Below are 20,581 nucleotides of genomic sequence, written 5' to 3' on the forward strand. Positions count from 1 at the left end.
CTGCGGGCACACGGAGCGTGCTCCGTCAGCTCCAACACTACACTGGCGCCATGACGGCACACATTCTACCACTGCAAACATGCCTCTAGCGTGTTTTCCTTGGGGGAAAGTTGGAATAAAGCCAATTTGCACATTCTAATATCTCTGCCCGTCTGTGTCGTTTTCTCCCCAGCACGCCTAGCTACAACTACGCCCCCAACATGGACAAACACTGGATCATGCAGTACACGGGGCCCATGAGGCCCATACACATGGAGTTTACCAACTTCCTCCACAGGAAACGGCTGCAGACGCTCATGTCCGTGGACGACTCGGTGCAGAAGGTAAATAGTTTTCGGTGGAATAGAGCTTGATTAGAATCGTGTACACACATGTGGAAATTTTGCCTTTGGCTTCACCTTGGCAGGCTCACCATGTGTCTGTCGATGCCAGCCAGCCTCACACAACACTCGGATCAGTAATCTTTGGACGAGACGTCGTGAGCTATCAGCTGCGCTTATTATAGCACGTTGTCCTTTGTCTGAATGCCGCGGCTTTTCCTCTGGAAGGCTCTTGCGTACCGTGATGGAAGAAGTACTCACATTATTTGCTTGAATAAAAGCGTCAGTTCCACAATACTTCCACAAATACTTCTATTGCCAGTATGTACAAAAGTATTGGAATCGAAATATATTAAAATAACCAAAAGTAAAAGTAGTCATTGTTTTCAAATGTATACAAATATTTTCCTCTGAGATGTAGTGGAGTAGAAGTGAAAGTATTGAAAATGTGTAAACAAAAAATACCTCAACATTGTACAGTAAGTACAGTACTTTTTAGTACTCAGCCATGCTTCTTGGTTATTCTCCAGGTCTATGAGATGCTGGTGGAAACCGGAGAGCTGGACAACACTTACATTGTGTACACGGCAGACCACGGCTACCACATCGGTCAGTTTGGCCTCGTGAAGGGCAAATCCATGCCGTACGACTTTGACATCCGAGTGCCGTTCTTCCTGAGAGGCCCCAACGTGGAACCAGGAGCAGTGTAAGGCCATCCAGTCCTATATATTTGTGTAGTCACACAGCAGGTGACATTGTTTCCACAGAGCAATCGTGTCCCGTTAATATGAAGACTTGGAGCTTTGTTGGGAGTTACAAGGTTTATTCCAGGACACTGGCGATATTCCTACAGCACTCATTAGAGTGGCTCAGTCAATGATTCTGATTAATCCCACATGGTGCTGCCAGCCAGCATACTTGTTTTAACCCATTCTGACCTGAGATCAGATTCATACGAGGTTTCCACCGGACACACACTGGTCTGATTAACCCATTCTGACCTGAGATCAGATTCTAAAAAAATGTCAGTCGTTCTAAGATTTTTCAAAAATAGCAGACCTACAAGCTCGTAGCGCGCCACTCGGTGGCGCGCTATGAGCTTGTAGATCTGCTATTTTTCAATAGCTAAAGCATAACATGATGCTAACACCAAAATGGGTGCCCGGTCAGAATGGGTTAAATAGCTTTTTGCCCACACTACATCATGTGCTATTCAGAGGATGACGTTTAGTTTAATATGGTGTGTGTGTGTGTGTGTGTGTGTGTGTGTGTGTGTGTGTGTGTGTGTGTGTGTGTGTGTGTGTGTGTGTGTCTTTACTCTTATAGGAACCCTCATCTGGTGCTGAACATTGACCTGGCTCCCACTATTCTTCACATTGCTGGACTGGACACGCCCCCGGACATGGATGGAAAGTCCATCCTTAAGCTGCTGGAACAGGAGAAGACTGGCAACAGGTTTGTCTATGGGAGCATAATACAATGTTATGATCCAAAACCTTGTACAATAAGAGCTTACTGTGTACCATATCTTTTCAGTCCCATTTATAAGCACTTTAAAATAAATGATCGGATTGCTTTCAGCTTTGAGACTTAAAACCGAGATACTTACAAGCTCTAATTAAGCTCTAATTAACGAATATGTTGAATGGTGCATTTTCCCCCAGAGCAACTCATTACCCATGGAAGGTGTTATTGGAATGTCAGGCCATTATTCATGTGCCATCAGTGATCCACTATTGAGTTAAATATAATGCATACTGTGATATAGTACAACACACCAGAATGGCTGTAAACTATTGATCTAAGGCATGAGATACTTACTCTTCAATGTTCCTGACGATAAGCATTAGATCGCTATCATAACACAAATAACACAATGTTGGATCCTATTGGAAGAGACTGAGAGCAACAGAGAGGACAGAAATATTGGCTTTCAAGCTCCAAAAGAAGAGTTTTCAACACATTGTGTTCCTCCATGGTCCATAGCCATACTTGACCCTGCAAAGCTCACTGTGATCAACTTGCATAATGCTGACTTGTGTTTCTGTCAGTGAGTGCAACAGGCCATATGAATTCTATAAACCGTGCGCGTTTTGTTTTCCCAGATTCAAACCCAACCGGAAACCCAAAGTCTGGAGGGACACATTCCTTGTGGAGCGAGGGTAAGCTGGCATTCTTTATTCCCTTTCCACCCCTCAGGCACACATCTCTGTCACTTCGGAACGCGTCTGTGTCACACGAGCCCGACAGAACATTACACTGAACCAGAGACGTGTGAGTGTGAGGCCCATTGTGGGTGCTTCCCTCACGCAGAATCCCAGCCTCGTTCCCCAGTTTTTTGTTATCTGACAGACATTTCCTGACCACAAGTCGGCTTGGAAGGCAGGGACGGTTAGAAATATCCTTGGTTTTTGCTTTTTCAGTGGGTCTATAAACGGCTGGCACACTGACAGTTCACGCAAGAGGCGCTGACACAATGTGTAACAGGGCATTCTGCCGGTTGCGGGGGGAAAACAAGCCAAGCCTTTGTCCTCTGCGGGGGCCCCCGCGCTGCATATTCAGCACGCCACCGAGACGCTAAACTTGACATAGCCTGCTGTCCTTGCTCTGCCGCAGACAGCCAGAGGATACATTACAGCAACACTGTGGAGCTAGACACGCAGAAAATAAACAAGGGCTGGCCAGGCTCAGGATGATGTTACCTGAGGAATGGCAGGAAGGCTCACACTCGATCCGCACACAGGACGTGTCACCGTCCCCCCACCCCCCACCCCCCACCCCCGGTGCGGAATGCATCAGCCGAGCTATCGGCGGCACCTGCCTGTTTCTTCATGACCTGTTGTCTTTGTGGAATAGATCATATCTCTTTATAGCGCATTTGTAAACCCAGCAAGTTCCTTTACTTAACCTGTCTTTTGCTGCCATCAGATATCTTTACATACTTCAAGAACATGACACGTCACATTTCAGCCCGCCTCTTTTTGTTCACTCAACATGGTGAGCTGCGCTAGCCCCAGGAGGAATGAAATGTGTAATAACCTGGCTGGTGCAAATAAATTAACTTCTTCGTCGGGGTCATTGCGATTGAAATTGAGGGCATCAGAGGACATGTCTCTTATCGTTGGTTTCGTCCCAGGATGTACTGGCAATGGGCGTAGTGATACCGTATATTACGCCTCAGAGAGAAACACCCTTGGATAGTTCCCGTTTTCCCAAACCCTCCTTTCCTCACACAGATGCTCTGCCACAATTCCCTTCTCCCATCCCACAGTTGTTTCTTTTTTTCTTTCGCGCTAGTGACTGCGTCAACATCTCCAGACACGTGTCCCAGGAGGTTAACTGGAGAACCAGTTAGCTCCGCTGCTGCTGTTGGTGATCAGTCTCCCTGCTGGCTTATGTTTGTGTGACAGAGGAAATATCCGGCTGGTATCCGACTGCTGTGTACGAAATGAAAAGTCCACGACCCTTGACCTGTCGGGGCTTTAGCTCGCTTTAATCCCAACCTTCCATTAATCCACTCTGTTTATGAAGGCTGTCCGCCGGGGCTCCGTTCCCCAAGTGCCGAGATTAGCCTCGGCGGAACCTTCCACTCTGTTACTTATAGACGCAGGAGTAACGGCGGCACTCCGTGCTCTGCGTCACATGCAGTGGCTAAAGTATTATTTTATCACTCTGTCATCGGCCACGTGCTTGATGGAATGTGTTTTTAATGTCCTCCGGTTACTTTCCAGTAACTTGCCGTCGCAACCGGGCACTGACTGACAGCTGGGGCCTTGCTCCGCTATTTGAGAAACCAATCATATCGGCATGCAGAAAGAAAGAAAGAGAGAGAGAGAGAGAGAGAAAAAAGAAGCAGCGATTTAATTCAGTTGCGCAGCCTCTAATGCAGCCGTCGGGGTGTTACACAGAAAACAACTGTTAGCTGTTTAATCACCCTTGGCTAGAAGCTAGAGAAAACAACCAGCCAGTGTGTGAACACTGGCTGTTTTCCCTTTGGCCCGGTGTGCCCAGACAGGATGGGACAGGACAGCGGCACTACTCTTGAAGGGGACAGCTTGTTCTTGTCGCGGTCGTCGCTCTGTCTGTGGGTCTCGAACAGCCAGGACACTTTGGCAGAGAGCTGGCGTGTGTGTGTGTGTGTGTGTGTGTGTGTGTGTGTGCATGTGAGCCTGTGCGTGTGTGCCTGTGCGTGTGCGGTGGGTGGGGACTCGGAGTTGGCATGGGATTTACCATAGACTTGGCTGGACCCGGTGGTGAAGGGGGCCAATGTGGTGCCAAGGTGAGGTCAAACAGCTTGGCCTTGGACTCAGCACCGGTGAGAGGCTGAGCTGGGCTCCCAGCCTAGGGGCTGGCACACACAGGCACTGCATAACCATTCAGTGCACGCACGCACGTGCGCGCACACACACACACACACGGCACGCACACACAACCTATCATCACAAAACATAGACCTGACATTGGCAGAACACTCTTACGGTGGGGCTCTGTCGCGTCTCCGTCGCGTGCGTCGAACCGGGCAATTTTAATGCAGTCACGCAAAGCAACGCGGGCAGTGGAGCCACCCTTCATTGATTAAAAAGGGAACATTCCCTGACGGTGACGGAGACGCGATGCTGACGCGCCCGGTGGAGCCCCGGTGTTAGAGTAGACTGCTCAGTGTTGTGTAATATGTAATATGCAAGCCCCTGAATAAGTCCATTGTGTCATCACTGATTTTTCACTGTTGTGTTGGGTTGTGCAGAAAGATCTTGAGAAAGAAGGATGACTCGATCAACACCCAGCATACCAACAGTCTTCCCAAATACAAGAAGGTTAAAGAAACCTGCCAACAGGCTGAATTCCAGACGCCCTGTGAGCAGCCAGGACAGGTAAAACAACAGACAAACTCTCTGTCTCTGTCTCTCTCTCTGTCTCTCTGTCTCTGTCTCTCTCTCTCTTTCTCTCTCTCTCTCACACACACACACACACACACACACACACACACACACACACACACACACACACACACACACACACACACACACACACACCTATTTCCTAAAACCTTTGGGAACCCTTTGTGACGAGAAGGGAGTTGCCTTCATATCCACCAAGTCACATTTCCTTGCTTTCTTTCCCAATGGCAACAGGTACAAATCAATCATCAAAATCACCAAATGTTGGCATGTTATCAGCCTGGTGGACCAGCGGTCTACAGAACCACAAGTCAAAAAGCCACTTACATCAATTTGTCCATAATTGGGCATTTTTGCACTGTTGTGCTGTAGACTAATTTGATGGGGCTTCCTTTCATCTCCGGCCATTCATTCCGAAGCAGCATTAAGTGGTATATGTGGCCAGGGAGCAGGCAGACCTGAACAATACAAATTGTTACAATTTGCAGGTAGCATTAAACGGCACACAGAGGGTGTTTGAGGGGCTAACTAATGCGAACCAGAGCCTTTTTATTGCCATGTGCGTGTGTGTACATAACACTCAATCACGTATTAAATGCTACTAATGCGGCGGTTCTAGCTTTGCCTGTGTGTGACTGTGTGTGTGTGTGTGACTGTGTGCGTGTGTGTACTATAAATATTGTAGTGTATTTGTGTACAGTACAGTACAGTACACACTTTAATGTGTTGCTGCATAACATGGGGGTGGGGATTTGGTCATAAAATGTCGCTCTGGCATGATTTAACAGAACCTCCTAGTGAGCAGGCCTGAACTGCGGTCAAGTGTTCCACGCACACACACACATGCACGCACGCACGCACACGCACACATGCACCTCTCTGACATCCGCATCCCTCTCTTCTGGCCTGCACCACTAGTAGACAGTTGTGCGTGTGTGTGTGTGTGTGTCATAGGTGCATTGGTGTCTATGCTTGTATCATTGCCAACAGATCTCTTTGCCTGTTTTGCTCATTTTCTCTCCCTATCTCTCCACGTATTACCTCCCTCCATGCAACCCTGACCCATGTTGATATAACAGCTCTGTTGGATCCACAAGTCGTTTGTCAGTGTGTGTGTGTGTGAGAGAGAGAGAGAGTTACACAGGAAACCCAATCTGCCTTACGGCCTTTTGTTTGGAGCCCTGTTCCCACACTCAACTCACTGATCATCTGCGCTATGCTCTGCAGATGCGTCTGGTCCGCTTAAAGCTAGCAGCACTGCTCACAGTAATTAAGCTCCAGCAAGGGGGGGGGGGGGGGGGGACGACATTGAGAGAGTGGCAGAGGAGAATGTTATAACAGTGCACGGATGTGAATTACGCTGGTGACGCACTTGGCATGGACACATCCAGCAGAGCAGTGGGAGGGGGTATGCGTGTGTAGGGGGGGTTCCACACATCCAGCAGAGCAGTGGGAGGGGGTATGCGTGTGTAGGGGGGGTTCCACACATCCAGCAGAGCAGTGGGAGGGGGTATGCGTGTGTAGGGGGGGGTTCCACACATCCAGCAGAGCAGTGAGAGGGGGTATGCGTGTGTAGGGGGGGGTTCCACACATCCAGCAGAGCAGTGGGAGGGGGTATGCGTGTGTAGGGGGGGGTTCCACACATCCAGCAGAGCAGTGGGAGGGGGTATGCGTGTGTAGGGGGGGGTTCCACACATCCAGCAGAGCAGTGAGAGGGGGTATGCGTGTGTAGGGGGGGTTCCACACATCCAGCAGAGCAGTGGGAGGGGGTATGCGTGTGTAGGGGGGGGTTCCACGTTGTTTACAGACACCAGACCGATCCAATTCATCTCATGCAGTGGTTTTGGTTTATCTTTCTCACCACTCTTGGAGGCCATTCTTTCCCACAGCCCCGTCTGGGACTAGTCTGATGTGTTTGTCAAGAGCCGTTTTGTTTCTGGGAGTCAAATCAGAATCCGTGCAAAACAGAGGCCTGTGCTTCACTGGCTCGTCAAAATATTGTACATGACCAAACTAGGATAGGTGAATACATTTCTCTAACTGATTCAACCACTTACACCCTATAGACGGCCCTCTATTATACCCACTTACACCCTATAGACGGCCCTCTATTATACCCTCTACACCAAATCTCTTACCCCAAAATAGGCAACCTATAAAGGCGACGCGTTCTGAGCTTGTAGTAGATCTGCAAACGTATTTTCACCAAATTAATGCCCAGAACAGGTTCACGTGGGTAATAATGTCTCGATTTCAACTCCCAGGCACACACACACACACACACACACACACACACACACACGCTCCCCACTGTGCGTCAATGCTTTGCATTTGTGTTTGAACAGAAGTGGCACTGCATAGAGGAGATCACCGGGAAGTGGAGGATCCAGAAGTGTAAGGGCAGCGGCCTGAAGGAGAGCTCCAGGAAACGCGTCCGCAGCCTGAGGTCGCGCAGCAGCTACGACGGCGGCCGGGACGCCGACTGCGACTGCGGGGATCAGGCCCTCTACAAGCCTGCCAGGGCCGGCGGCCGCCGCGGCCACCGCCAGTTCGGGCCCTCCTCCTCCTCCTCCTCCAGTCAGCGTAAGTGAAGCGCAGATACTTCTGGTGTTGCATGCAGACAACAATGTGTGGGGATGATTGGTCTCTGTGCTTGGTGAAATCTTGATCTTTTGTTGGCTGCCTTTAGCAAATAAAGTCAGATGACGTCGATGCAGCGAGCTGCGCGAACGCAGGTGTGGAATGAAGAATAAAGCCTGTGGTTTTGGTTCAAAGGTACTGCACGGGCCAATGGGCTTAGGAAGCACTCAATCCGGTATCAAGCGCCTAAATCAACCATTCGAATCCAAACGCTTTCAAATCCCTTATCAAATATTTTTATGATGAGTGGTGATGAAAAGAATCTGAATAGGTTTTATTACAATCAGAGCCTATAAACCAGTCCAGACTCCTTGGCTGCACTTAAAATACATTTAAATAAAGCCGGCTTGCAGAAGACTGAATGTGTTTACTTTAATATCTTTTTTGTATTTATTTGTTTGTTACTATTTTGTATGCATGTATAATTTTTTGATGACTGAATGTTTATAGCTGGCTCTTCTTTATTTAAATCTAGCACTAGTAGGCCTATAATACAAAGTAATTTTTATAGTGTATATTTTGTACTTTTTACATAAAATAATGTAATGCCATTAGGACAATAAATAGTACAATACATAGCATTGTATTGAATTATCCTCAGACTACTGTAGTATAGATAGACAACAGCTGCAGGGGGGAAATAAATGCATTCTTGTCAAGCTGTGTGCATTTTGGTGTGATTGATGCTTTGACGCCATCTAGTGTAGCATTTAAGTGTTGCAACTGAACTAAGTACAGTATCTGAATCAACTGAGAATGATTTTCTCTGTGGAGCTTCAGTTGGGTAGGGTTTACTCAATCAGGACAATTTAAATAGTGTCAGAAAAGTAATTAACCACATGAACCCTAGCGTGTCTGGGGGTGAACATTCTGAAAAAATAGCAGATCAGCATGTTTGCAACATGTCACAACATAAGGCATTGTGATCTTGTGGATTGGCTGAGATTTGGTGTAAAGGCAGAAAAAGTTGCAGGATTATGTGCAAACAAGCCTTATTTGTCAATCAACAACCTTTCTCAAGTTACTCAACTCTCAGGCTCTTGTTGTAAATGTCCTACAGCATGTCCCATCTTGCACCAAAGAATAATAATACTTACCGGTAATCTGTATATATTTGTTAACCTCCTGTTGCAGGTTATCGGCCTCGTTTTGTCCACACCAGGCCTGCCAGGTCTCTGTCTGTGGAGTTTGAAGGTCAGATATATGATATCGACCTGCAGGCGGATGACCAGACGGCTGTCCGGCGCCGCGTCATCACAAAGCGCCACTATGAGCCAGCGGACCCAGACTTTGGCCTGGGGACAGACGACGGCTCAGAGGAGATGCTGGCTGATGACACCAATGCTGTGGGATACCCCAACTCCGTCAAGGTCACCCACAAGTAAGATCTGCGTCTCTGTTTAACTCCTCGAGATATTATTTTAACTTAGCTGCCTTCAGAAGTGTTTAACTCATTTAGGCCTGACCTCAAAATTAAAAAGAAAATCTTCTAAATCCTCCAGTTTTCTGAAATAAATATTTTCACAATTTTTCAAAAATAGCAGATCTACAAGCTTGTAGCGCGCCACCCGGTGCTACAGCATAACATAATGCTAACACCAAAAGGGGTTCCCGCCCAAAATGGGTTAACTCCTCGAGATATTATTTTAACTTGGCTGCCTTCAGAAGTGTTTAATTATTGCTTGATTCTGTCCAGAGAGCTGTGTATTAAACAGGTGTGAAATGTCTCTGTTGCAGGTGCTACATACTTATGAACGACACAATCCATTGTGAAAGAGAGATCTACCAGTCCTCCAAAGCCTGGAAAGACCATAAGAGCTACGTAGACCAAGAGGTGAGTAAAGCAAGCCCATGTCCTGCTGTAACATCACTGAAAGATGCACCGCCTCTGGCTGGGCACCGTGGTTTTAGCTCATGCATGCCTTACCATTGGTTTGATTGTACTTTCCTAATTTAAGTTATGATTTTAAGATTGATTTGCTTTACATCCACTCCAACTTCCTCTTCAAAGAGCATCCGCTAAATGCTTAGAATGTCAAGCTGTCATTTTGATTACAAAAGATCTGATTACATTGAATGAATGGAACAATATAATTCAAACAAGGGTACTTTTACAAGAACTTCAAACGGAATAAATCGAATCAAAGAGACAGGGAGAGGAATAAGCAGAAAAATCTGTCCTTGTTCTAACTCCTGCATGTATAATTATCCTGTTTGTTTTATACTCATTTCCAGATTGAAGCACTTCAAGACAAAATCAAAAACCTCCGTGAAGTAAGAGGCCACTTAAAGAGGAGAAGACCAGATGATTGTAACTGTGACAAGAAAAGGTCAGTCATCTACATTGACCACAGACACTTCCCCAAGTTCCCCCTCTTCTTCTTTTGTGTTTTTCTCACATAGTATTCCAACTTATTTCCAACTATAGCTTCTTTTAGGCCTTACGCCAGATCCGTTTTAGAGTCCATGATAGATGAAGGTTTTCTCCCAGGACCTTAGTGTCTTTCTCTGTTTATTAAAACCAGCTACTATAGCAAAGGAGAGAGAAACAAGGCAGAGAGATTGAAGAACAAGAATCTCCAACTCCATCCCTTTAAGTGAGTTCCTTTTCCCCTACAAGTGTTGGTTTGCCCCCGTTCATGGTTATTCCCTTTCCATGTTAACCACTTTCACCTTCCTGCAGCTGACACATATTAAACACGTGTCACACACCCATCTAATATTCTAACTGCGTCTGACTGTTCCCTTCCTTGTTGTAACATTATGTTAACGAGGTGACGTTTGATGCTAGTCAAGTCATACATTTGCATGGTCGGCACGTATGCTGATTTATTCCCCTGGCATCTTGTAAATGTCGTAACTAAACCTCACTTTTGTTTGAATGACTTTGCAGATCCCAGTTTACCTGACTGGTGTAGCGTGTGTGTGTGTGTGGGGGGGATGTATGAGGTAATGTGCTCTGGGGTAATAAAACTAATTATTTCTGAAACCCACATGTCGCCCCGCAAGTTTACCACGAGCGCCTGTGTCCTCCAGTGGGGCATGAATGCCAAAGCAACCACATAACGTCCTTGTTTACCTAACCTTTGTATGTGTGTGTGTTGTTGTGCACAACATGACGTGTGCATGTCTGGAAATGATCGTCCGAGCCGCATGGAAAAGACAGAATGATTCAGCGCAGGGGAAGTCAGTCAAGCCCTCAAACAGAGTGATCAGCTTGCACTGCGAAACATTGGGAATGGATTATGCCAATACAAAGCAGCTGTTCAAATGCTGTCTCTGGTGTGTTCAGGCAGCGAGGAAGAGGGGACAGTGGCTCGAATGTCAACCCGGGGGGAACATTGGACATTAGTAAGAGCTCAAACATGAAGTAAACACACTGTCATGTACTGGCATACACTTCTGCCTTCTGGAAGTTCCCCATCCACAAGGTCTTGTCTGTGGCCGTGGTTACTGGCATTCGAAAGTGCACGAGCAAATGATGTCAACATGTTGGGTGATTAGTCCTCCTTTCTGTCCAGCAGGGAGGCGGCGCAGGAAGTGGATGGGAAGGCCCAGCTGTACAACGAGATCCGCAGGAGGAAGAAGGAGAGGAAGGAGAGGAAGCGGCAGAGGAAAGGAGACGACTGCAGTCTGCCCGGCCTCACTTGCTTCACCCACAACAATGACCACTGGCAGACGGCCCCCTTCTGGAACTGTACGTAACTACACTGCACACTGTCTTGATGCCGTTTTTGATGTATTACTAAAACAAAATGTGAACTATTATGAATAATAATTACAATACACTAAGCAGTAGCTGACCTTTGTTTGTCCTGCAGTGGGTGGGTTCTGTGCTTGCACCAGCTCCAACAACAACACCTACTGGTGCTTGAGAACCATCAACGAGACTCACAACACACTGTTCTGTGAGTTCGCCACTGGCTTCCTGGAGTACTTTGACCTCAACAATGACCCCTACCAGGTGAGATAATGACAATGCTGTGATTGATTGATTCGAGTTTAGCGTTGGCTATAAAAGAAAAACAGACATACAAGCTCACAGCATGTCACTTTGTGCCACGCTGCAAGCTTGTACATCTGCTATTTTTGAACATCTTTAAAGTGTGGGAACTACTAATTTAGAAGGCATTTGTAGAATCTGCCTCAGGTCTTAATGGGTTAAGAAGTTTTTTCTTTAATTTCAAGTTTTAAATGAACAAAACCTGCTTTAAGTTGATGTCACTGGTAGGCAAGGCAAGTTTCTGAACTGTCCACAGTCCTGACTCCTCCTTTTAGACAAAGACTGAATAGACATGTGTGAATCAAACATTAATATGTGTCCTGTTTGTGTGTGCAGCTGACCAACGCTGTCTACTCAGTCGATCGGGACGTCCTCAACACCCTTCATGCTCAGCTGATGGAGATGAGAAGTTGTCAAGGCCACAAACAGTGTAACCCTCGTCCCAAAGGCCAGGATACAGGTACAAAACAACACCTCTTGACGTTTCTGCCTACCTCCTGTACCTGCCCTCAAATATACAAGCAGATGGACTCAAAACTGTCTCAGTGGCCTGATTACTGTGGTTGTTGTTGTAATGTAAACTTTCAAGACAGCAAAGACTGAACGGGTTTTAGAAACAACAAATTACAAGTGTTATATCATCATGTGTATTGGTTACACATTGGGCATGTGATATATTGGCTTGTGTAACGTCACTGTGGTTTGGTGGTATGTTTCCAATCTGGTTCAGTCGAAGCAGTTTGTGTTTGCATGCTGCATGTGAATGGGGGTTGTCCACTCCCATGGATGATGTATGCTGGCATTTCAGGTGAAGGTCAAGGGATCATCATCGTTTGACCCAACACACACACACACACACACACACACACACACACACACACACACACACACACACACACACACACACACACACACACGCACTCTCACAAACACAAACTCATGGTTTTACTTTCTCAGTTCTCATCCTAGCACTGCCTGATCTCCTGTGACCTGTTGCCTGTCTCCACACACACACACACACACACACACACACACACACACACACACACACACACACACACACACACACACACACACACACACACACACACACACACTGTACTGAATTGCACCACACTATTCCACACAGATGTACTGGTATAGGGTTATAAAACAAGCACCCACTTAGCCCTTGCTATATCATTGTGTGTCCTGGAACAGAACCCCCCCCCCCCCCCCCCCACCAACCACATTCCCCCCACACTATGACTCACAAGTGTTATGTGATGTTATTTGGAGGTCACTGTCCACACGGCTATTGAGTCCGTCACTTCACATGATCATCATCGCGTTGATCAGCCAACATTATTATTTATTTCTTTAACCTCCATGGGGAACAAAATCCTCTCACGCCAACCGCAGCAGACCTGCTAATAAGTAACGTTGCCGTAGTGATCTAAGCCTCTAAGGCTGAGTGCTGCTGTGTGTGTGTGTGTGTGTGTGTGTGTGTGTGTGTGTGTGTGTCTATGCAGCAAGAGCTGGTGGTCTTGTTTATGTCCAGAGGACCAAAACAAAAATCCCTCCATGTCAGTAATTATCAGAGCTGGGGGGTGGACAATCATAGTGGCCAAGCGTGTCTCTCAGACAGACGGCGTGCGTTTGAACACTGGCATGTCGTTTTCGAAACGCTGCCAGCAATGTCTCTCACGCGGCAGCCCTGAAATCTGTTACCAGCACTGGCCTGTTACCAGCACTCTTTGCCTGGGTCACCTGCCAACTCCCCCGAACCCATGAAATTGTTATTGCGGTTACACAGCAGTGTTTTCATTGGAAGGGGAGATTGTCAGAAAGTGAAACGGTCTGGTGAATTGGATCCAGCAATAACTTCCATCTATTTGTGGCGTGTGACTCATGCACTGGACATCATCGTCACCTGATTGAATGGCTTGAAGGCATTCTGCCTTCAAGGGAACACCCCCCCCCCCCCAGCCCACTCCCCACCACCATTGAACTTCTCACTGCTCCAATCACTCCCATCTGATACGACCTCATCTTTCTGTACAACCCAATCAAAGGAGACCTCCTCGTTTCCTCCCTGCAGCCGTATCTCTACCTCCCTCGCATCCTTATTCCCATCTCGTGGCCTCTCTTCATCCAATAATTGCATTTCTCCGTAGGGAGTTGAAGCTGCAGTGCATGAAGGAATCCTCAATGTGAATGTCGTATCCCTATACCTGCCAACCCCCCCCCCCCCCCCTCCCACCCCCCTCCCACCCACTATCTCTTCGATTCAAAGCATTAACATTCAATTGCTTTTATTTTCCTGATCAGGAGGTAAAGATGGAGGAAGCTATGAGCCACACAGGTATCCAAACCTTTTATATTTCTCTTCAGTGGCTTTCTTTAACACATGCATGGGCCAAACCTGCCTCATATTCCCACTAATATCCATCCGTCGGAGTTGCCAGCGCTTTTGATCTGTGGCTGCATGCTGGGGACGCACCGCTAACAAATCACCACTGACCTGTTTTGATTCTGTTTTTCTCTTTTGATTGAAGCAGCTTCCATTGTCACCATTTCTACGGGCATTTTATATCTACTGTAGTGTGCAACAGGCAGAACACTCATATCAGCTGGTTCATTTGTACAGTAAACTCGTTCACTCCTGCTTTTTATTTATTTATTCATTGCATCGCGGCTCAAGCGAGCCTAGTGTCTGTGGACTCAGTTCATTTCTGTATAGCTATAGCATGAGTGACTGAAAAACAAATTTGTATACCTGCATATCCAGATAAAGTTGCTCTGAAAATGTTATTTCAACTGAGCCCCACCCTAAACCTAAAATGCACGTGAATGCAAATGCATGGAATCATGGCATCAACTCCGTCATCATCTCTGCATCATTCCACAATTCACACATTGGTCTTCAACATCACCATTTCACGCCAGCCATATCCACAGAACATACATAGCCATCACCATCCGAATGACCCTTCATTTGTTTCTGCTCATGGCATCAGCTAGTGGTAGTCTATGGACACTCGAGTTGCTGTGACCTCTCTGTCCTGCCGCTGACCCTTTTGACCTTTGTTTCTGGCCACCTGCTTACCAGGCAACAGCAGCATCGAAAATGGTCAAAGAGGAGACCGAGCTTCTCCTATCTGTGAGTCTCTGAGTCTATGTCAAACCCTCTCCACTCCTCTTCGTTTTACACTAGACCAGTGGTTCTCCTATCTGTGAGTCTCTGAGTCTATGTCAAACCCTCTCCACTCCTCTTCGTTTTACACTAGACCAGTGGTTCTCCTATCTGTGAGTCTCTGAGTCTATGTCAAACCCTCTCCACTCTGCAGTAGCTCTGAGAATGTACATATTTGTACACTCTCAGAGTTACAGACCTGTAACGGTCCATTTAGAATACCCTCAAGGTAACCTGAGGGTCCCTGGACCCCACTTTGAGAACCACTGCATTAGACACTACAGTAGTAGTAGTGGTAGTTACAAGAACATTGATCAGCCAAGAGACAACAGTATTGATTCTCTGTGATCAGTTTAGTGTGATATATTTCATTTTCCTCTATTGGCTGCTAATCTATTGACATCCAATGTAATTTAGCCTTTTGCTTTAATTGTGTTTTGATTTGCCTTCCTCAATATAATATAGTGTTTTGTCTTTTGTTCTTGGGATGAACCACTCAGCAGCCGACATTCTCTTATTTCTTCTGAAAATTCTCCTTTTTTGCAGAAGTTCATCATGTTTTTCCCCTTTACTCCTTTTTTGATTCTTTAATTTCAGGTTGCCTAGATGTTTATTTCATTCCAACTCAGGCCAATAATTGCTACTCATGCCATTACTTGTTCTGTGCTGAAATGTAGACAGCGTTTCACTTATTATTATTTTTAAATCATGCAACACAAAATAACTTTTTTTTTTGTTTTTTTTGGCTTGATGTTTCTAAGGCAGCATGCGTTTGTTGCACTACTCTCGGCTTCGCCATAGTGTGGGTGCTGTGTTTAACTAGTGATGCTTCAGTGTGTGTGTGTGTGTGTGTGTGTGTGTGTGTGTGTGTGTGTGTGTGTGCGTGTGCGTGTGCGTGCGCGCGTTTGTGTGTGTTTGCGCGCGCATGCATGCCCGTTGGAAGCTGGCTGCCATAGTGAAAGGCAAAGCCAGGAGCTGGACATGACTGCATGCCATCTGACCAGACTTTAAAAGCAGCTCCCTGTTGTATACTGGTGAACTCTCCTTCCACCATAACCCTAACTGGTTCTATATCTCTCTCTCTCCGCAGCACACAGCCAATATGGGATGGACGACAAGGTTAAGCTTCCTAATTTGACGGAGGAGGAGGTGGATTGGCAGGGACTGGAGGATCTGTATAGCATCAACGAGAGCCTATACGAGTACAGGCCCGACTACGGCCCCAGCCCGGACGACTGGGTCACCTTCCAGAAGGATATAGATCATATGTTTGCACTGCGACACATTTTAAACAAACTCAACCGAACCCATACACTTGTCCACGACCCCTCCCTGGCAGACCTGGGCTCCGGGGCCGGGGGTGAGGGCCTGGAGGAGGGCAGCGGAGGAGAGGCGTGGCCCACGGTGAAGGAAGCGTGGCCAGGGCTGCTCAGACCAAACCAGGCGAGTGCCACAGCTGGCCACACCACCCCCGCTCCCAGCACGCCACCGCCAGCCACACCCAGGCCCACACCCACGTCGGAGAGGAGACTGGAATCTGCTGCGAACGACCTTCCCGAGAGGCCAATAGGCCGACTCGGAACGTCCTCTGTGACATCGACACCCAGGAGGCGAGGGGCCGCCGCCGCTCGCGGCGACACGTGGACCCGGCAGCTGGAGGAGATGGACGGAGAGGAAGGGGATTTCAGCGGGAACGGGATGACGGAGCTGGAGACGCGGCACGGTGGCGTGCTGCGTGCGCTGCAGCAGCTGCTGCCGGAGCCCAACTCCCATCCTAGTCTAGAGGCTGAGGATGACCAAGACATATTCCAGTCCCAGGGCTACCTCCCTCTCTCCCCACAGACACGTAGGCCCGAGGTGCCGGCCAGCGCCAACACCCACACACAGACTAGAACCCCACCGAGTGCAGGGGGGGCGCTGCTCTCGACCCTGGACTATGAGGGCAGTGGCGCCCAGCCTCAGCCCTCCAATCAGGCCCTGTGAGGCAAGACGCATGGCAGCCATTGGACGGCCGCTTGTCACAGAGACACCGGGATTGGGAGACGAGCTCGCCAAGAGTGGCGGCGAGTGATGTCACTCGGTCGAAAGTCAGAGCTGTATAATGAGTATTAAAGTTATTGTTGTTTATTTTTTTACAGGCGCTTTCATTCATTAGTCAAAGAACAGTGTTATGTTTTTTCTTCCAAATATATATTTAGAAAAGACAAAAGCCTTAACGCAGCTACAGTAAGATTAAATATGGGAAGTTATTTTAATTCCAGATGGACAACGGCAGTTACATATACTGTATATACTGTGTACACAGTATGTCTGTTATATATGTATGCCATATATACAATGTATATATATGTGTATATACTGTATATAAATATACTGTGTGTGTGTGTGTGTGTGTGTGTGTGTGTGTGTGTGTGTGTGTGTGTGTGTGTGTGTGTGTGTGTGTGTGTGTGTGTGTGTGTGTGTGTGTGTGTGTGTGTGTGTGTGTGTGTGTGTGTGTGTGTGTGTGTGTGTGTGTGTGTGTGTGTGTGTGTGTGTGTGTGTGTGTGCGTGCCAAACAGTACCAAACCCTCCCTGGCAGAGGGATATGTATGTATGTATCGCACACACACACACACACACACACACACACACACTGTATATTAGAATGGTGAAACCATTTCAGCATCTGAATGGATAGCATTAGACTATGTCAGGTACATGTAGTCTTGGAACAGACTATTCATAAATTATTATAAATGTAACCACTCACCATTCAGATGCCAACAGTTGGCCCCCAAATGCACTTTTGAACATTTTTGGCTTTCCACCGCGACACTACCCCTTCCACTGTGGCTTGATTAATAAAGATTTTTCATTTTCTTTTCTTTTTGAAATTATTACTACTATTATTATTTTTAACACTAAGAGGGAAAACTGGACAGTTTGAAAAAATTCAAAATGCGCAAAAAATTGTAACATTTTTGATTGATTAATATAATACACATTTCCCTTTTGTTCACATGGTTTTGTTTGTTTCCTGGATGAACTAGAATCTGCAAATAGTAATTATTAGCTTCTGCTTTGAATAATTTCAGACACTCATAGTATCATGTCAGCCCAACGGGTAAAGAAACAAGGTGAACGCAACAGCACGAACTCTTGTTCTGTAGGTTTCCATCGGTTATATTTCATTTGAACAAATTTGCAGATTAGCAGACCTATGCAACTGTGTACGTACACACAATTGAGAAGATAAAGATACATGTAACTCTTTTTTAAATCAGTCTTGTGCTGTATGTTGTAGTGCTTTGATAATCAAAAGTATGTTGTTGCACATGGCCAATTCACTTTGAATGTATAGATAGTTGCATAAACATGTACAGCTTTGTCTATTACAATATAGCAACTACAGTATTTACACAGTGGGAATTGCATGCAACGAAATATTCCAAGGCCATTGTTCAAAGACGTCATTGACTACATTCATTCATCTACTATCTATCTGCTTTCAGTCCTTGCACCAAAGGTTGGTAGTACTGTCATGTGTGTGTAGAAGTGCTACAACTCCCTTTGTTCACATGCATGGTTTTGTTTGTGCGAGTCAGCCTGTTTCCTGACTGAACTAGAAAGTCAGGAAAGCCTCAAAGCTGTCAAGAATAAATTTGTCCAACCTTTACAGTGAGCATTTCAAAGTTATTTTCACCTTTTGGGTCACAGTCATTCCTGATTGCTCTTCATGTATGATCACTGATCTAGGGGTCATGGATCAAATATGTCCACTTTGTCCAAGGCGTTCCACAAGTGCCAGATAGCCGGACATTAAAACATCTATAGTTACTTGTGCAAGCAGAGCGCGCAAGTACTGCGATCGGCTTGGTATGTATGTCCACCGTCCAATAAGGGACCATGACTTGTGATAAAGACAGAATGCTTTCTCACTTTTCCTCTTGAGCCACACATGTTTAATTGTTTTTCATTTTCTGTTTGGCATAACCTCATTTCATACTCCGTATTCCCACCTGTCGGTATTCAGTCATTATCCAACAGTTTGCTGTTTAACTATGCCGGCTAAGTTAGCAATCAGTTGATCTTGACTTCTACCGTTTTATATGCATATATTCATTTCATAATCATTTGGACAGACAATGGGTTGGTCAACATACTTTTATTTCTTTCAAAGTCAAACGGTTTAAGTTACCATTACTATGTTGTCAAACACCCACTACTCACACCATCCTCATTTCCTGGTCACAAAAGAGTCACTACTGCATCCACTGCTCCTTTTGTAGGTGGAGGGTTCAATTGGATGGCACCATGTTGCAATACATATTATTTAATATGATTGCAACGGGCTAGAAACTATACTATGGCGGCATACTAATTTCCGCAATTTCCATTTTCGCAATTTCCGCAATTACCATTTCTGCAATTTCCGCAATTTCGGAAATTGCAGAAATGGTAATTGCGGAAATTGCGAAAATGGAAATTGTGGAAATTGCGGATTTTTTTTTCATTTTTTCATTTTTTTTTCAAATCCTCAAAAATGATGAAAAACGGCGCGCTATAGTATGCCGTACGATATGGGCTATAGCCCATGGTCCAAAATGATGAGAAACGAGGATAACTTTTTTTTCAAATTTTCAAAAAACATGGGCTATAACCCATCGTTTTTGTAATTTCGTCATTTTTTTCAAATCCTCAAAAATGATGAAAAACGGCGCGCTATAGTATGCCGTACGATCAGTGTTGTGACTAACGCCCTTACATGCGTTACGTTACATAACGTAACTACTATTTGCAGTAACTTGTAACCTAACGCTTTACATTTCCCCATTCCATAACGGCGCTATAGTTATTGTGCGAGCGCTACCCGCGTTATGGCGTTATGTCAACTTATGTGATCAGAGAAAAAAGTCTGGCCATGCAGCTCCGTGAGTCTATCATCATACAGGCGTCTCTGTGCTGCTGAAGTGAAGGGGGCAAATAAAGTTGTGAATCGATATAATTCAACTAAACTGCGGGAGAAACACAGATGTACAAGCCCAACGTGCTGTGCATTACGACGGGTAGATACCTTGTAGATCTGCTACTTCCAGCGCAGGAAGGGCGCATGCTTATGATGACGCTCTTTACTATGCATTCAGCCAGTCAACACAGAAGTTGACAGAACACACACGCACTGCAGCAGACGGAATGCACAGGCAGATCCGACAAAACTTTGCACACATCTGTGCTTTGCCTTTCATCCACGCTTCCATAGCCTTTTAAATCTTATTTCCCATCCACGGGCACAAGGCCACAAGCAACGTGATATCAGCAGCTTCCACCCGATCTGTGGTGGTGTTCTGTTGACGAGGGAAGCCATTAGCTAGCATGGGAGCTAACGTTAGTTTCACTATATACAACCCCGTTCCCCAACCCCTCACACTCGCTGCTGCGAGCACACGGGCAGACACAAAGACGAATGGGAATATCATTTGGAGCTTTAACAATGAATGATAATATTATCACTATAATTATTACTACTTGTTTTATTGCCTATGGCTGCTTATGTAGAAAAAAAGCT

The 20,581-nt window shown here is 46.2% G+C and overlaps 1 protein-coding gene across 10 annotated transcripts in view; it reads left to right on the forward strand.

Moving 5' to 3' along the window:
- The window catches only part of sulf1 (sulfatase 1), a 65,780-nt gene extending 47,090 nt beyond the window's left edge, over positions 1–18,690 (forward strand). The window contains exons 7-22 of one of the 10 annotated variants that reach the window (XM_080793212.1): positions 173–323; positions 851–1,026; positions 1,647–1,775; positions 2,426–2,482; positions 5,065–5,191; positions 7,564–7,801; positions 8,993–9,239; positions 9,596–9,692; positions 10,094–10,188; positions 10,384–10,455; positions 11,380–11,555; positions 11,680–11,822; positions 12,198–12,321; positions 14,172–14,205; positions 14,953–15,003; positions 16,127–16,311. In XM_080793212.1, the coding sequence (XP_080649338.1) occupies positions 173–323; positions 851–1,026; positions 1,647–1,775; positions 2,426–2,482; positions 5,065–5,191; positions 7,564–7,801; positions 8,993–9,239; positions 9,596–9,692; positions 10,094–10,188; positions 10,384–10,455; positions 11,380–11,555; positions 11,680–11,822; positions 12,198–12,321; positions 14,172–14,205; positions 14,953–15,003; positions 16,127–16,160 (1,951 nt within the window). In that variant the 3' untranslated portion in view covers positions 16,161–16,311. Of the gene's footprint in view, positions 1–172; positions 324–850; positions 1,027–1,646; positions 1,776–2,425; positions 2,483–5,064; positions 5,192–7,563; positions 7,802–8,992; positions 9,240–9,595; positions 9,693–10,093; positions 10,189–10,383; positions 10,456–11,379; positions 11,556–11,679; positions 11,823–12,197; positions 12,322–14,171; positions 14,206–14,952; positions 15,004–16,126 lie in introns of all 10 variants that reach the window. The other 9 variants (XM_080793213.1, XM_080793214.1, XM_080793206.1 and 6 more) reach the window with 9 other exon arrangements.
- Positions 18,691–20,581: the final 1,891 nt, after the last annotated feature.

This window comes from Protomyctophum bolini, assembly GCF_963924005.1.
Source record: "Protomyctophum bolini genome assembly, chromosome: 21".
In the NCBI taxonomy this organism is placed as follows: Eukaryota; Metazoa; Chordata; class Actinopteri; order Myctophiformes; family Myctophidae; genus Protomyctophum; species Protomyctophum bolini.